The 17,237-nt window shown below is 51.8% G+C and overlaps 1 protein-coding gene across 3 annotated transcripts in view; it reads left to right on the top strand.

The window, feature by feature from the left end:
* ADAMTS10 (ADAM metallopeptidase with thrombospondin type 1 motif 10) overlaps positions 1 to 17,237 on the top strand; it is a 58,619-nt gene that overhangs the window by 33,377 nt on the left and 8,005 nt on the right. For all 3 annotated transcript variants that reach the window (XM_068661337.1, XM_068661336.1, XM_068661338.1), the window contains 11 exons: positions 1,566 to 1,609; positions 2,868 to 2,973; positions 3,140 to 3,286; positions 5,048 to 5,189; positions 8,033 to 8,140; positions 10,511 to 10,656; positions 11,091 to 11,154; positions 12,002 to 12,104; positions 16,155 to 16,288; positions 16,518 to 16,641; positions 17,052 to 17,132. In XM_068661337.1, the coding sequence (XP_068517438.1) occupies positions 1,566 to 1,609; positions 2,868 to 2,973; positions 3,140 to 3,286; positions 5,048 to 5,189; positions 8,033 to 8,140; positions 10,511 to 10,656; positions 11,091 to 11,154; positions 12,002 to 12,104; positions 16,155 to 16,288; positions 16,518 to 16,641; positions 17,052 to 17,132 (1,199 nt within the window). The remainder of the gene's footprint in view (positions 1 to 1,565; positions 1,610 to 2,867; positions 2,974 to 3,139; positions 3,287 to 5,047; positions 5,190 to 8,032; positions 8,141 to 10,510; positions 10,657 to 11,090; positions 11,155 to 12,001; positions 12,105 to 16,154; positions 16,289 to 16,517; positions 16,642 to 17,051; positions 17,133 to 17,237) is intronic.

Genomic DNA, 17,237 nt, shown 5'->3' with positions numbered 1-17,237 from the left:
CGAGCTAACCCTCAGCAACTCGCCGCCTGGCTGCTTGGACAACACCAGCACATCCGGCCCCATCACTAATAAATTCCTGTCTCCTGATAACATCTTGCTGAGCTGCGGGCTTTTTTCTCTTGCGGAGACGTGTCAAATCAGAGCCTCGGAAGGCTTTCACGTATCCGCCTGAAAGAAAGCAACAAATGTTTTTCACTCACTCAGTTTCCTGCTGGGGTGAAAGGTTTGGACACTTCCAGAGAGCACCAAGGACCAAAGGGACATGAGCCATCATCAGGAACATGTTGCACTTAGCATGTCATGTGCTGTCAGCTTGCTTCTTCCCTGCTTTTGGCCCTGTGGGTCCACAGGGGTGAGTGGTGTCAGAAGGTCCTGCTGCTCCTGCAGGAGTCCCCCAGGCCCACACCACCATCAGCAGCCTTGCTGTCCCAAGCCCAGCTCGTGCTCAGGTTGAAATGCACCTCGTGGTCAAGGAGCAATGCCAGCAACCCAACTGCTGCCACTGGCCCCCCTGCCTGCTGACTCCATGTGGATTTGAGCGTAACGTTGCCTCTTTCAACCAAGGCTTTACAAAGACCCAAATGTTTGAGTCTGAGGACAGTGCAGGACATGGAGAAGGTATGTAAACAAAGGCAGGGAGAGCATGCAGCTCATCTCCACAGTTAAATAATGATATTCACCCTCTGGCTCAAACAGGTATCTTCTGAAGATGCTGCCAGTGTCCTTTTGCAAGGGTACTGCATTTTGGTTTGGAAGAGGTTTTACTTTGCTGTCCTCATTTAGCTTTTCCTTGTAGGCAGCTAATGATGTGCAAACAGTCAATTCCTTGATGCAATGGCTAGAAGTGGAGGCCAGGGACAGAGGGAAGAGTCATCTTGAATCAAGCCATATTGAATTTGTTTGGAAAATTCTCAGTAAAGATCTAAACTGAAAAAAAAATGTAAAAAATCACTTTAGCATTTTAATGAAACTAAAGTGAATTGTGAAATGAAACATTTTCAAATTGAATTTTTTCTTGTTTTAAAAAATAAAATCAAAACTACATATTTGATTGATACAAATTACTGCAACAGACCTAAGTCTACAGACATGAGGCTGACCCTGTCCACATCATCTGGGGCAGTTCAGTGAGCCTGATGCTTCCCTGAAGAGAAGTGGCTGGCTCACAGGAGTGTGCTGGATGCTCGTGAGCAGTGCTGGACCATCCAGCCAAACCCACAGAGCTTCAAGGCTGGAATGGTGTTGTCCCTGCTGGCTCACTGCGTTTCATCAAAAACGAACCTCTGACCCCATCCAGCGCTGCTCTGTAGTTAAGTGACGAATACGCAGGATCCTTAAAAAAACACAGTGCGTCTCAGCCTGGGGAAAGTGAGCATTGCAAAATATGGATCAGAGGCATCTCTTACCTGTTACAGTCTGTACTTTCTATTCCAGAAGCGTTATGTGAGCCATGTTTGCTGATTTGTATGTGAAAGCAATAGTAAAACTGAGATGTGTCCGCAAAAGATTTTGGGGTCGCCAAAACTGTATATGGTCGTAATGCTGCCTTCTCCTTCTCTTTGCAGATACGACATTTGCATCTACAAGAATAAGCCCTGCGGCACCCTGGGTAGGTAGCGTTTTGCTGTCAGACTCTCATGCAGTGACGAGGGCTGTCCCTTCGGCAGCACTTCTCACCAGCGTGTATATCTTCAGGAGTGTGGTGAGGGAGGGCTGTGCCACCCACATTTTCTAATGAGCAGGAGAAGGGGAAGCACTCGCCCAATGCTACCTCAAGCGCCAGGAGCAGAGTAAGGAACAGGAACACAGTTTCCAGCCTGCTAGGACATGTAGCCTTCTCTCTTCTGTAAACACTAAAAGCAGCAACCCGGAGAACGGATGGGCTCTGGAACGCTTCTCCATTATATCCCTGGGTCAGGTCCAGCCTGATGATTAAGAACCACTCGCATCTAGGGCTGGTCCATAGCCTAGTGGAGTATTCCTGGCTTAGCAGAGAGAAATAAGACTTCTTTGTGATGACTATAAAGGGAGTTCTTTATTTAAGCTGCTAGACACAGACAGACCCTGCAGCTCTCTCTGGCTGTAGCTCCTAATTTGTCTTGCCCTGGTCTAGACTAAGCAGTCAGGGAGGGATTATTGCTGTGAATCACTGCAGTTAAAAAGGAAAAGTCGGTGGATCTCTGACCTGGTGCGGCTGTGGTACCTGGGAGAGGTGGAGGCTGGAGGGGCTGTGACAGCTCAACCCATTCCTGTAATGGAGACTGTCTCTTCCCCAGCCCTGAGCAGTGGGGCGCAGCCTGTGGTAGTGGGACAGGGTATGGGCAGGGGCTCAGGGGAATCCACTGCCACAATCCCAACCCTCCTTGTCCAGCTCTCCAGGTGGAGTTAAGGTGGATTTCTGATTGTGGTGGGTGTCAGCCACAACTAAATGCAGATGCTCAGGCTGGATCCCAGGTTACGCAGTTGTCCAGGCTTCCCTGACAGGGTTTGGATGCCCAAGTGCTGGTGTGGCTGATCCCAGGTTCCTGGCAAAACTGTCCCCTGTTCCCCCACCAACAGTGCTGGTTCTGTGACAAGGACTGCTCTTCCTCTGCACACAGACAGAGGTTTTGGATATGAAATTCAGTGGGTTTTGACCCATCTTTAGCATTTTGGAACCTGTTGTCAGAACTATTGTCAGTGCTGAGTGACCATGTACCCACAGTCCATAATACCCATGGCTTCATCCCAAAGACCAGTGAAACCAGTATGAAGAAACTTGTTAGGCTGTGTTTGGTGTTAGTGAGCATGAAGTGCATCATTTAGTCCCCCAGTGCGACAGATACTTTGTGCTGGCCCTATGGAACTTTTCCATCTGGCTTTCCTAGGCCTGGCCCCTGTGGGTGGGATGTGCGAACGAGAACGAAGCTGCAGCATCAATGAGGACATTGGGCTGGCCACAGCCTTCACCATTGCCCACGAGATTGGCCACACGTGAGTACCGTGCCGGAAGAGTCCCTGAGGGTGGCCATCATGGAGAAAGGTTCCTGTTGGTCTGTTCCTGCCATGAAGAGTTGTAAAATCCTCCTTGTGGATGATCCTGATGTGTTGAAAACACAGTAACTTATCATCTCTCTAATGCCTTGGTGATGCTTTCTAGGTTTGGCATGAATCATGATGGGGTCGGCAACAGCTGTGGCTCCCGTGGGCAAGAAACAGCCAAACTGATGGCTGCTCACATCACCATGAAGACCAACCCATTTGTATGGTCTACGTGCAGCAGGGATTATATCACCAGCTTCCTGGAGTAAGGAATCCATCTCACCTTGCCCTTCCTTCCACCTCACAACCAGTACACATCTCCAGCCTTTCACTGTCCCTTGTGAGGAGTGGGTAAAGCAAAAGAAAAGCCCCCAAAGCACACAGCCCATGCACCTTCTGTCTTGTCTCCCAGCACCTCATCCCGTCCCAAGAGGCATGTGCTTTCTTTCCTTCCCTTAGACTTTTCTGCTAACAATACTAACGCTATTTACAGTGCAGCTGTGAGACCTTTATTTAGGTTCCCTACTTCCAGAAACTACAAATAAATCAGTAGCTTCTGGAGGCATTTGGACATTTCTGAAGTTCAGCCAGAAATCACAGGGAAGGTGGGGAAGGAGGATCTGGAGACAGGACTGGTTCTGCAATGTGTGTGCAGCTTCTCCAGACATTGAGGAGGAGAGTTTCAAGGTGAATAAGGCACTTAAGATTTTTTTTTTATTTTTTTCCAAAGCACATTCAGGATTCAGGAGAAGGAATTTAGGCTCCTAAGTCCCAAGGTTGTGATGTTGCCACCTTGTCTAGGTCGCACCTCTGCAGCCCAGATCTCTTTGTCAAAAGTTCAGGCAGCCCCCAGGGTTTCCATCAAAAAACAAGCAGTCAGGGTCAGTTTTGCTGAGGTTTCTGGGAGGACACAGGCACTATGTAACAGAAGGACTAGACAGAACTTTCATTACAATTGGAAGAAGCCAGTGTGTAGGGTCATTGTGACAGGAGCAGACGCAGGGATGTCTGAATACCAAACCCTTATTGACACAGACCAAAGCTGAGACGTTGCTGTTGTAACACGAGAGGGGCAACAATGGCAGACCTTCCCGAGGGGCTGCTTTATGCCCCTCTGTCCTGGAAGACTTGGCCGGAGCAGTGCAGCTTATCACCAAATTCCACATCCAGCGGCTCATGTTTGGCTGCAGCAAAACCTGCCCTCCTCGCCTTTGACCCCTGGATGCGCGGCCAGGCGTGTTGCACGGAGAGCGCCGGGAAAGCATTGTGGCTGAGGCTGTTGTCCTTGGGTAACCCTGAGGTCTCGGCGGGGCCACCAGCGGACGGCAAGTTCATGGCGGCCTCCTCTGCAGTTCACTCTCACCGCCCCCGCGCAACAGCACGGCCCGGGGAGTCTCCTCTGTGCCTGGGCCGTGGTGTGTGTGAGACCCTGGGACTTGGGGCCGGGGGAGTGGTGACGGGGGCCGTGATTTAAGGGAAGCTTAGAACAGTGAGGAAGGGGGAGGGAAAGGCGTGTTTCTTGCAAAATTTGGACATTCCTACAAAGCTCTGGCATGCAGGATGAGCTTGGAGAGCAGGGGCTCTCCGTGCTCAGCACCTCCAGCCTCTCTCAGCCAAGGATCCGCAGCTGTATGGTGGGAGAGCAATGGCTCCACTGTCCCCCAGCCTCTGCAAGCAGCGCGGAGTCCTGACTCGCACCCACCTGCCTGCTGCCACGTGTGATCTGCCAGACCTGGATCAGGCAGAACAGCCGGTGGCTGGCAATAGCCTGCAAACCTTCAGATTAAACCTTCTAGAGTCGCGTGTGCTGAATGTGCTTCCCAAAGCCCAGCCCTGAGGATGCAGACAGAAAGATTTTAGAGCACTTTCTCAGCACTGATTATGCCCAGAGGTTTTCTTACTGGAAGCCAGTAAAATTATCCCCCAAAACAGTATGAGAGCTCAGAGCCAGGCATGCTGCTGGTCCTCCACCACTACGCTTTCCCAAAAGCCTTTCCACACTCTGATTCTTGTCTCTTTTTTCTAGCTCTGGGATGGGATTATGTCTGAACAACGCTCCTCCCAAGCAAGACTTTATCTACCCAACAGTGGCTCCAGGACAGGCCTACGATGCAGATGAGCAGTGCCGTTTCCAGTACGGAGTTAAATCTCGCCAGTGTAAATACGGGGTAGAGAGCCTTCCTGCTTTACTATCTGTTCCCAGGGGATGGAGGACTGGGGCTGCAAAGGGCCATGGGGCCGTTCCTCTGCTGCCCACATCGCTTTCCTGTCCTGCTTGTAATGAAGGGCACTTTTGCACGTTCCCTGTGAGCTTTTCACCTTGCTTCCCTTTGAGAGGACAAAGGAGGTCATGCCATGTCCACAAATGTTGGGCACAGCTCAGTTTCCATCAGATTAGTCCCATGGGAAAAGATCTTTTGCCTCTGCCTAATACCTTGGTTGCTGCTGGACCCCAAGGGCTGCAGCTGAAAGCCAAGCTGCAGTCTCTGCCCCCAGACTCCTCTGTCACTGGGGATTTAGTACGCGCATATTTTTTGTAAGCCTTACTAGAAGTCATTACACTGCACGCACTGACTTAGGAGGAGAATCTTCTTTCTTCCAGGTGAGGCGGGTTGATGTGCTGCAGTATGCCTGAGGGACAGCTGTCCACCTAAGCCACCCCACCACCACACTGCCATCCCTTGATAGCTGAATACAGGAAACCACTGAAAGGAAAGATGGTTTCAGGAGAAAGCGTCTTCCTGACTCTCAGCCTGACATTTTGCTGTATTTAACAAACAGGTCATTGCCAGCTATCTGAGTGTAGTGGTAATGGAGATGTGTGTGCACTAAAGGGCTGACTGAACTCCATAAAGCATCCACTTTCCCCTAGAGAAAGCAGAGGATCCAGCAGTGAGATAAGTGGGCATCTGTCTTGTCTGATGGGTATGAATGTGTATGTATCCACCCACTGCTGACTGCAGTCAGTGCCCCTCCTCATCTGACCCAGAGGCAGTGGAATGGAAAGTTGCCACGTTTACATGCTTGTTTCCCAGATCATTTTTAACTAGGGTGGGCTCTTCCTGTGTATACACAAGGATCACAAAAGCACGAGATGTCCTTGTGATGACCCTTCTAGCCCAGCCTGTCATGCATGCCTGGGAGAAGCCCAAAGAGCAGAAGGGCTCAAGAGTATAGAAATCTGTGCAAATGTGTACATCCACTCATCCCATGTCCCATATAAATGAACTCAAGGGGGATGGTCCAAACACATCAGCATACCTTTCTTTCCTGGCCTACTCCATTCCCATGCCAGTACAGAGCAGATTATTAACAAAATCAATGAGGACAAAGTGAACAGATGTAACTGTTGAAGCTGGAAGTCCTTTCTGGTGGTGACAGTAGAAAAACAGGAGCTTTTACTTCCCAATAGTTGTACTGGTTCCACAAGCACAATATGAAGGGATGGATGACTTTGTAAGTTGGGAGAGACGATCCTTTCCTTGGTTAAAACCAGTTGTAGCTGGGCTTTGGTGACAGAGGTAGAAACCAAAACCCTGTTGCGTTTTGGAACTGAGTTCTGTGGTGCAGACTTGCAGTGTTTTCCCTAAGTTATATCACCCTGTGCCGCTCTGTGCATGCAGCCCCATGAACAAGAGGGAAGAGCAAAACTCCTGGGCTTGTATTTTCACCCCTCTTGGTACCAGCACAGAGGATTCCCAGTCATTGAATCAGTTCATCCTATGGGGAGTATCAGTTACTGTTCAGAGCACAGCCTTTGTTGGGGCCAAGGAATTCCTTGCTGGAGGGCTAAAGCCAGCCTGAGAGCTGCAATGAATGAGCTGCTACCTGACCAGCAGGGCTGTGGTGGGGTCGTGCTGCTGTGGAGCCAGCTGGCAGCCAGGCAGTCACTGTGCCAGCACCCAAGCATGCAGCACAGAACATAGGTTGGCATGCACCATCAGCATGGCCAGTGGCCCCAGGGAGCTGGAGCACATGAGCAACAACTGGGACTGCTAGGGCTCTGCTCTCATGGCTCAATATCATTTATCGACAATGCAAATCTGTTTAATACCTTCAAGTATAACCAAAGTCACAGCAAGCTGCTCTCTCTGTAAAGCAGGAAGTTTTCCGAAGTCTTATTTCAGTAAGATAAGATCAGGGTGTTGGTCAGGCTTGAAACTCAGCTCTGCTTTTTAGCTGCTCCTTTGCAGTCTGCAGGACTTGAAGTCCACTCTGGCTCATTTTGTGGCAAAGCAGGTTCAAAGGACGTGGGCTTTCTGGTTTAGCAGCTGTGATGAATTTTCAGAGTCTCAGACATGGACCTAATATTTGGGTGGGTTTTGAATTGACTAGTAGACGAACTGGAGCAGCCATGGGAAGTTTTTTATCTGCTTGTGCTCCAAGAGGTCAGGGTGGGCCAGAGCTCAGGATCTGCATCTCAGGAAACCTCTGTGAAGAAGGTCTGGAGTCCCCAGCCCTTTTCACTCCATGGACCCAGCTGCACCCAGGACCTAACAGAGACAGCAAGCTGAAATGCCCACTTCTGGAGCTGCTCAGGGGCTAGTGCAGTACCTGGCATTGTTCTTACTATCCTGAAAGCAGCCATGAATCTTCCAGAGGGGTCTTCCTTTTAGCACTGTTAGGCTGGCTGGAGAGTACGAGAACACAAGGTGATCTAACCCTGACTAGCAGTGCGCTCCTGAAGGAGGAGATGGCATATGTGACATTAAGCCATCTGTGCCGTGCTCACATTCCCCAGGAGCCCCAGCTTCCCGCAGAGGCAGATCTGCATCCACCTGGCAGAGGGATGCTCAGGACAGGCACTGCAGACGGGCCCTTGTGCTCAGCCTCCAGAGTGAAGACCCAGTAAAGGAAATGTCCCTGAGCCCTGGAGAGGGGACTCGCTGCCCCAGTGTGCTGCTGTCCCAGCCTTGCAGCCTCAGCACGGGTGAATCCTAACCTTGGCTCTGTGTCTTTGTCTCTTTCTTCCTCCCTCTCTCTCTCTCCCCCAAAATCTCTCTCTTTGCAGGAAGTCTGCAGTGAGTTATGGTGTCTGAGTAAAAGCAACCGCTGCATAACCAACAGCATCCCTGCTGCAGAGGGGACCATATGCCAAACCAACACCATTGAAAAGGGGGTAAGGATGCCTGGGGCACCGTGGCGAGTTGACAGTGGTTGAATCTCTCGTCCAGCAATAACTGTGATTATTGTTTGCATTGATGAGCATGGAGCTGATTCAAGAGCGCCCGCCAGACTGTCCTCCCCCTGGCTTCGAGAGCCTGCAGGAACCCCCACCCTCCCCAGCAATGCACAGAGAGCTTGGGTGTGCCAGGGACAGCCAGCACCCCTAATCACACTCAAATATTGCTAGAAATACATTACACGAAGTCCCTTCTCCAGTCAGCTGCTCGGTCTCACCTGAGAGGTACAGTGATGCAGTGTCAGGCAATGGCAAATGCTTTAGGCAAGTGTTTTGTTTTCAGGTCTGCTGGGGCCTCATGGGTGTCCCGAGAAGAGTGATTTTGCCTCAGATTCCTCAGAATGGTTGATAGTTTAGTAACATGTTTTATATCTACTTGTGAAAAACTAAGGCTAGTATCGTTAGACCTTCATTTTTCACACTCAGTTGAGAGAGGAAGGTGGGATTTTTCATGGCCATGTATTTTGAAATAGTTTTGACTTGAAAATCTTTCATCTCTCCTTCCCTGTAGCTCCAAGACCCACTTGCACCAGCACAGAGTGAGTGTGAAACTATTAAAACAAAGTATTAATGACTCACAGTGCCTTTGGAAGCTGTAAATAATAATTGGGACAATGGAGAATCAGGGTTGGGACATTCACCATAAAATGGACATATGTTTTTCCACTAGAGGAAAAACTAATTCCCAAGAAATTCAAGAAAAAAATTAAAATCCTTAAGAAGATGGAGAAGTTTGTGTGCAGAAAAGCAGATGGCTTTGACAAATGCATTATTCTTTGCAAACAGTTGGCTTAGTTCTACTGGAAATTCAATCGAAGGGGATTAGACAGCTCCTGGGGCTGAACATCCCTGCTGCTTGAGATTCACTGTATACAATGGCAATTTTTTCTCCTAGTGATTTTTAACTAGCTTTCCCCTCTTTCAAATATCTATTTTTACCCCCATGTACTCGTTTTCTAACCAGGGTTCCTCAGAAGTCCTAGGATAAGTGAAGTGAAAGTATTCAGAGCACCCAGAACTCAGAATCTATTCCCATTGAAGACAGGGAATCAGTCTGAACCCCCAGTTACCATCCGGTGCTTCAGTTTATCCTTTTGTATTAATTCATGTTTCAGAAGTGGTTTTATTTGCATGGCTAATGTAACTAAATGCACTTTTGCTTTAAGTCTCTGCACCTTTGCCAGCAGGAGCTGCTGGCTGGTGGCTCCTGTGTAGCCGCTCCATGTGCCCGCCTGCCCGCTGAGCCCTCAGACCTCATCTGTGGCTGGAGCAGCTCTGAGCTCTGCCTTGGCATCCCCCAGTTAGCTGAGGAGAATGGAGGGAAAGAATAGGTTGCAGAAACCAATCAAGTTATGCAAAATTAAAGGAGAGATAGGATGAGTTTGTGGTACTCAGACAGAAGGTTCCTGGTCTTGCTGGGTCATTCCCTGACAAATGTCCTTTGTTTTGGATTTCTTTTCTCTTTCTTGGTGTGCCCCAAGACCTATCTGGTCTTGCAGCAATGCATGTCTTTGTGCTCACTGCAGGAGAGAGAGCTGGGGCAGAGCTGATCGCTGATGCTTTTGGAGGTTGTGGGGTCTGCAGGCTGCCAGGCTCTGCTTGCAGAAGCAGCAGTCCCTGCACCTGTAGCCTAGAGCTGCAGCCAGGCCATCAGCAGGGACCCCAGAAGGGCCACACCTGCTGAGCATCTCTGCACAGCGTTACACCTTTGGAAGCGTGCGGCTGTACAAGTGGGTCGCCAGCTGGGCGTCCTGGGAGGCCCTGGTTTATTTTTCTCTGCCGACTGCACTACCCGTGGAGAGCCTGGCTTGAAAGGAGCTGGAGAGGCTGTGCCAGTAGCTCCAGGGTGGGTTATCAGGCCCTGGAAAGAGCACACAGCAGTTTCTTCCTTCCTGGGATTATCTCGGCCCCCAAGGCATGGTGTCCGGCATCATGCCCAGAGAACGGCAGCGGGTCTGGCAATGTCCTTCTCCTTGCATCACTGTTGACTCCAGGGGGTGCAGGATCTGTTCCAGGTCCAAGAGAAATATTTCAGAGGCAAGTTTGCATGAGCATCCCTGCTAACCCCAAGTATGCAGCGCATACATGTGGTGACACTGTGACTCAGACAAGAAGGTGCCAAGGGAGAGGCTGGTGCCCTCTGCAGCAACAAACTTGGCTCCAAGGCCAGTGCAGCTCAGAGTTCAGATTTTGAGGGATCATCAGATGGCAGCCCTGAACAGCCTCCCATGCCCAATGGAGGCCAGGAAGCTATCTAGGAGTAGGAGAACGTGTGCTCAGGGTCTTTGAAGCTCTGTCTCTCCCCAGTGGTGCTACAAGAGGGAATGTGTGCCCTTCGGCACCCGACCAGAAGGCGTGGATGGTGCCTGGGGAGCCTGGTCGTCCTGGGGAGAGTGCAGCAGGACGTGTGGTGGAGGCGTATCATCATCCATTCGCCACTGCGACAGCCCGCGGTAGGTGTATGTTGATGCAGCTTTGTTGGTGCAGCCCTGCCTTGTCCTGGCTCTGTGGTACCGCTGCTCAGGTTGATGGGGAAGATGGCACCCAAAAGCCCTGCGCCCAGTTTCAGTGTAGACTGGGAAGGACTGAGCTTGCTGAGTCTCAGCTCCTGTGTGTAAATTTCAGCTCTAGCCACGTGCTGCTTTCAAAGACAGCTTGTTACTGTCACATTTGGCAGTGGGTCTGCAGTGACAGACCCAAAGCTGCTCGGACAGTTCTATTGCACACTTGAAGCTGAGCGTGTGGATTTCTCCAGGCAGGACTGTTCCTTGCAACAGAGCAGGGAGGGAAAAGCCATGGTGTTCCCACAGGGTTGGAGCAGCCAACTGCTACTAGCACTGACTCACTCTCCTGAGCTGCTTTTCTCCTCTCATCCTTGATTTGTCAGGCCCACGATTGGAGGCAAGTACTGCCTGGGAGAGCGGAAGCGCTACCGGTCCTGTAACACCGACGTGAGTACCGTCAGGATTGCAGAGAGGAGCAGCGGGGGGTGAGAAGGACTTTGGGAGCCCTGTGCCACAGCAGGGAGGTAGCAATAAGCTCCTTCTATGTGACTGTGGGGTGTTAGGTGCTGTTGTGGGACCCAGGAACAAGGCTGTGGGGCTGGGTGGGGACGAGCTGTGCTGTGTTGGCAGTGATGCCAAGGTGGGAAAAGCTGAGCAGGACGGTGCATGCCTGCTGAGTACCGCCTTCAGAGGGCAGGTGGGTGGTATGGACCTGCAGGGCTTCAGCATCAAAAAGGGGCCCAAAAAGATAACATGGAAAACACAGAGAGATTGGAGGCTTCCAGCACCTACAGAACAGCGGCTGCTTTGTGCTCTGAGTGCAAGCCCAGTGGGGTGAGAGCCGCTGATGAAAGACTGTTAATAACACCAGGTTTCCCAGGGGCGGGGCTTCCTCCTCAAGGGGAGGAAGGAGAAATACGTGTGCTGCAAGGAAGCATAATTAAGCTTTGGACCTGGGAAATGATAGCTTTAATGTCCATGGGCTGTTAGCAAGGAAAATAGAGGCCTCCGTAATGCGTCTAGCTTTTAAACGACTGCTTGCAAGAGCAAGCATTGCATCTGCAGACAGGCCAGCTGGGAGCCAACAGTTCATGCCATTAGTCTTCAAATAGTGTTTAGCTTTATGAGGAGGTTGCTCCTGCCATACTACAGCACTGACCTGTTGTCAGAGCTGGTGTCCATCTCCTTGAAGGGCTGGTGCTAGTCACTGCTGGGAGCCCTGTAGCAGCTCCTGCCCTAGCAGATAAGGCAGCTGCTCTCACCAACATGCTAATCTCTGGCTCTGTGGCTGCAGGACTGCCCGCCGGGCTCCCAGGACTTCCGAGAGCTGCAGTGCGCTGAGTTTGATAATGTCCCTTTCCGAGGGAAGTACTACACCTGGAAGACATACCGGGGAGGTGAGTGCTGCAGGGTCTGGTGCTGCACAGAGCTGGGCCAGAGTCATGTGGGGCTTTGACTTCCCTGCTCTCTGCAGGGACAAGTCTGGTAGTCCAAGTGGACTGGTGGACAGCTAGTCACTCTGTGGGTCCAGGTCCTGCAGGCTGTGTCCCTGTGGCGTGTTGCCTTCCCTTCACACGACTGCAGATTGACAGGCTTCTCTTCCAGTGCAGGGCCATGGCTGTCGTGCCATGCCCCTGCCCTTTATCACTCATCTCTGTGCAATTTGCTCTTTAACTTCTTTGTTCTGCCAGAACCAATTCCAGCAGTGTTGGAGATGTTTAGCTTCTTTCCTGGAGTCTGACTAGTTCTTAATTATTGAGTGAGCAAACACAAAAACAAGAAAAGTGAGTTGTTAAAGCAATGCAAAGTGCCGCTGTGTTTTGTCCAGGGCTCTTTTCCCTGGTAGTGTCTGGTATCCAGTGGGGGAGGAAAGGGGCAGCCAGGTAAAGCTTCGGCTTCCAAACGAGCAGAAGGGATCTGAACTGGGGGATCCTGCAGAGAGCAGTGCTCCCCTCTTCCGAGTTCAGTCCTTGTGTGTCCTGCAAAGTGTCTAGCAAGGAGAGGGGGCGGGAGGAGGCCTCTGTGGCCAAAATCTCTTAATAATGAGAAAGAACAGTGCGTCTCCTTCATGTAGTTAATGAACTTGACTGGGGAAATCCTTCACAGCTGTGTAAATAAGCACACCTCCCAGTGGGGCTCCTGCAGCCGGAGCAGATGTGCTGAGGCTGCAGGGGATGGATCAATAAAAATGTAATAAAATTGCAAAGCAGTAAGTCACACAAAGACCCCAATGGATGCCAAGGTGGAAGATAAACCCACAGGCTGGATATGCCCTTGCTTGGACCTCTCTCATTCCCAGTGGTCTGAGTACCAGCCTGAGCCCAGGGGACAGCTGGACAGCTGCATGTTGGCCTATGTATCTGAATCTGGTGGTGACTGATTTCTGCTTTGGCTCTCAAATAAGCCCCTTCCTCTCCCTGCGTCCTCTCCTATAAAATAAGGTGATGAAATCTGTCTTCTTCTCAGGAGGCTGTGATTGTGTCCACATCTAGAAGGGATCTGGGAGTTCCCTGTGTCAGCTATCCAGATTGGCTTTGCCTAATGGTCATGAGGGAATATGTTATTTGGCACTGAAACTTCACTTATTTGATGTCAAAGGGTATCAGTGTCTTTCCCTGCAGTGTCAAGGGGGAAACTGAAGCACTAGGCAGGAAAGTGATGTGTCCCCATTCACACAAGTAAAGGGGCTGGAAGTGGCAGCTCCTCAGACTGGTCGGGTGGGGGGGGGATGTCAAGTTGTCAAGTGCCAGCTCCCAGCTTTCATAGAGAGATGTGTCCTGACCCCCACCTGCCTGGCAGACCCCTGTCAGCGTTAGCAGCATCAGCTTTTGGTGTGGGCTGTCCACGCTGGGCCCTCGGGTCAGCTGGGACTGTGGCAGCATTAAAGGATCAACACTGTCACCCTTCCCAACAGATTTATTTGCCCAAGTCTGAGTGATATGGCAGGACTTTGCAGCACGGGCACTCATCTGCCTTCCAGCTGGTAGTGACTGTGCTCTGCAGGTTGCTTTTGAGCCTGTGTCCCCGTGCCAGGAGACGTTCACCACTCTGGCTGGGCCTCTTCCCCCTGCTGAGCTTGGCCACTGCCTTCAGTGCTGCACCCTCCAGCCACCCCATCGCCAAAAGGCGCGGCAGTGCGAGGGTGCCTGTGCCATCCACCACCCATCAGAGCCATCAGACGCCAGCCCCACAGCAATGTCCCTTGCTAGATGGGAAACCTCCCAACCACACAGCACCCACACCCTGCAGCTGGGAGGGGAGGAGGGCACCAGTCCCACAGGGAATTTGGGAAGGGATGAAGCCACCACTGGAAGCCTGGCGCCAGCTGCCGGGTCACTGGCACGCTGAGGTTGGGTTTTGTGTGGGGCCAGTACGGCATGTTTTCCTGGCGGTGATTTATAACGGCCCTGGAGCCCAGACCCCAGGAGCGAAAGACAGCCCCAGTGAGAAGTGCTGAGCTCAGCCTTTCAGAGCCCAGCAGTCAGCAGATACCTTGTGGAATGCAGCTTTAATTGTTTGTTTATTTTGTTTTATTCGCTTAGTTATTCATTTTGCTCTTGGCAGATGCAAGAGCCAAGGGAGAGAGAAATGGCTCATGGGGCTGGGAGAGGGATAGGGAGGAGCAGGGGCTTGCAGAAAACAGGAGATTGCTCATTATAAATTGTAATGCACTTTAATTCTTCTATGGGACAGGGCAGGCAGGAGGAACAAAACATCCTCTGAGGCACAGCGTAGCAGGTAGACAGTACCTGCAGCAGACCTGGCTCTTACTGACCTCACACTGCTCATCCCAAAACCAAGGAGCACACTGAGAAGTGCCCAGGGGTTTCACCTACCTGGGGGCAGCAGGCTGGGATTTGTACAGAGCTTGTGGCAGATCCTGTGCTGTTCAGGGCTGTATGGTTGGGTCTGCAGCTTATTCCTCAGTTGCCAGTGAACTTGTAACTTTCACTGGGCACACTAAGGAGGTCCCAGTCACTTTCTGGAAGTAGGCTCTTCTTCCGCGGGACACCCACCTCTGCACAGATAGTTCAGGCACTGCAGAGCCTGCGCATCCACTGCTGAACGCCTGCAGAGGCTTGTGCTGAGGACCAGCTTGTGCTCTGTGGATGCTACGGGTGTGTGGCTCGTGCTGTTAACCCTGCCACTGATGTTTTACACCTGAGGCCTGGCAGGGCAGACCTGGGGCGCAGGCGTGCCATGGCAGATGGCCATGAGTTCTCAGGGCCATGCCTGCTGTCCCTCCTGGTGGCTCTGGTGCTCCCTCAGAGGCAGGAGAGAGCCCAGGGTGCTGCAGAGCGTTTGGCTCTCCAGAAGAAGGGTTGATGTACCTTTTCCAGGGGCTTGCCCAGGCATCCTGCTTGACAGCATGCCTCCAAGCAGCTGAATTCCCCTCTCATGTCTCCTCCTGTTCCTCCCTCCCCCAGCTTCACTCTTCTTCCTTCCCCCTAGCTGCATTCGGGTGCTCCCAGGCACAGCTGGGCCACCCTTCCCCTCCATCTGCCCTTTGATGTGCAATAACGACTTGCAGATTTTTAAGATTTCGGTTGCTACAACTTAGGGGCTTCCCAGCTCTGGGAGGCAGCTTGTGTCTGCAGCCGGTGCCTGCAGAAGCAAACTGCCAAGACTTGCTCTCTGCCAGGGTCCTGCATGCTGTTGGATCTCCTTGGGCTGTTCACTAAAATCCAATGACAGCAGAGAGGAAACTGCTGTGCTCAGGTCTCTCCTTCCAGTTTCCTTCCTCCATAACCAGTCCTGTTTCCAAGCACCGTAAGCAAATATCCAGATACCCAGCTTTTTTGTTCTTTAGCTGGTACTTTGGCAAAGGCTGCTATGAAGCAGGTATTTCAGCTGTAACTTGAGCATCCTTCCCCTTCCTCCTCATACTTCTGTCACCTTCTCTGCTGTGAATGGCTCAGTTCCCACCAGTTCTGGACAGAAAGAAATGCTTTCTCTGGCTGTGTCGTGTAGTGGCTGAGAAACTGGACTGGAACTAAAGAGACAGTTCGTTCTAGCTTTTGGCCTGATCTTAGACAAGTTGCTTTAGAACTTCTGCCTCAATTTCCCTGCCTGTAAAGTGGGCACGAGTGCCACAACAGCCTTCGTAAAGTGCCAGGTGGCCCAGGAGTGACTGATACCACGTAAAAGCAGGTCAGATTGTTTCATTCCCCATCACATAGTTCCTCAGGATGTGCAGAAAGGACAGTGTCTCACCATGTGTCAGCATCTGGTTCAAGGGTCATGGCTTGGTGCTGATCACTATGAAGATGTCTTGGTATCTCCATGAGCCCCTCCTCATGGTGGGGACGTCCTCCTGGTCACCTGGAGCTGAGCAGCCAGGCCAGGTGCAGGATGAGCCCATGGGGAGATCGAGGGCAAGGTCTGTCTCTCCACATCCTTTCTCTTTCTCCTCAGTGGCATCATTTAAACCTCCACCTCTTTCCTAGGGGGTGTGAAAGCCTGTTCCCTCAACTGCTTGGCTGAGGGCTTCAACTTCTACACGGAGAGAGCCGCAGCTGTGGTGGATGGGACGCCGTGCCGGCAGGACTCCAATGACATCTGTGTCAATGGGGAGTGCAAGGTGCAGCTGGGCTTTGGGATGGGCTTGAGACAAGGGCAGAGCCAACGCGGGTAGAGGCAGCGTGGGCATGCCTCTGCTCTGCATGTGTCTGCAGACCGGGGCATGCCAGGGCAATGGAGGGGAGCGAAACAGAGTCCGGGGAGTTCCCTGCTCCTGGGACACTGCAGCTGGGGTGTGGGAGGACAGGGCCCCACCAGGTTCACTAATTGCCCGCTGCTCCTTCTTCCAGCATGTGGGCTGTGACCGTGTCCTGGGCTCTGATGTGAAGGAGGACAAGTGCCGTGTATGCGGGGGAGATGGCAGTTCCTGCGAGACCGTCGAGGGCATCTTCAACCAGTCCCTGCCGGAGGGAGGTAGGGTGCAGCAGCCCTGCCAGCACAACCAGTGTCACCCATCCTGGGGCCCCTCCTCACTAGGGGCATCTTGGCTTCAGTGCTCCTAGGGACGCATGGAACAGGCAGGGACATCCCAGGGAACCAGCCCAAAGGGTAGGACCAGGCTGAAAGCAGGGAGCATATCACCCTTTGCTGACCAAGCCACATCCCAGCCACCACTGGCACAAAGTGTCAAATTCCTGCCCTCCTCCCCATTCTGTTTAACTGTGATGGGTGGCTAAACAAACACCTTGGCACTGCCAGTATCTTGTTTAATGTTTTAACCCACATGTCACGGGATGGCACGTACTCCCATCTAGTGCAGAATGGTGTTGACGGTGGGCTCAGAGGCTCAACATCTCTTTTCATCACCTCATGGTGTATCGCAGGTTACGAGGAGGTGATCCAGATTCCCAAGGGTTCCGTCCACATTGACATCCGGGAGGTGAACCTCTCCATCAACTACCTAGGTGAGAAGGGGTTGAAATCCCAGACAGAGACTGCTTGGCCTGCCCTTTGCCCTGCTGTTGGCAGGGTATGAGAAAGGCCCAGAACAGAAAACCTCCTGTTCAGCA

This window comes from Anas acuta, chromosome 26 (genome assembly GCF_963932015.1).
Source record: "Anas acuta chromosome 26, bAnaAcu1.1, whole genome shotgun sequence".
Classification (NCBI taxonomy): Eukaryota; Metazoa; Chordata; class Aves; order Anseriformes; family Anatidae; genus Anas; species Anas acuta.
This window is presented reverse-complemented; position numbering and strand designations above follow the sequence as displayed.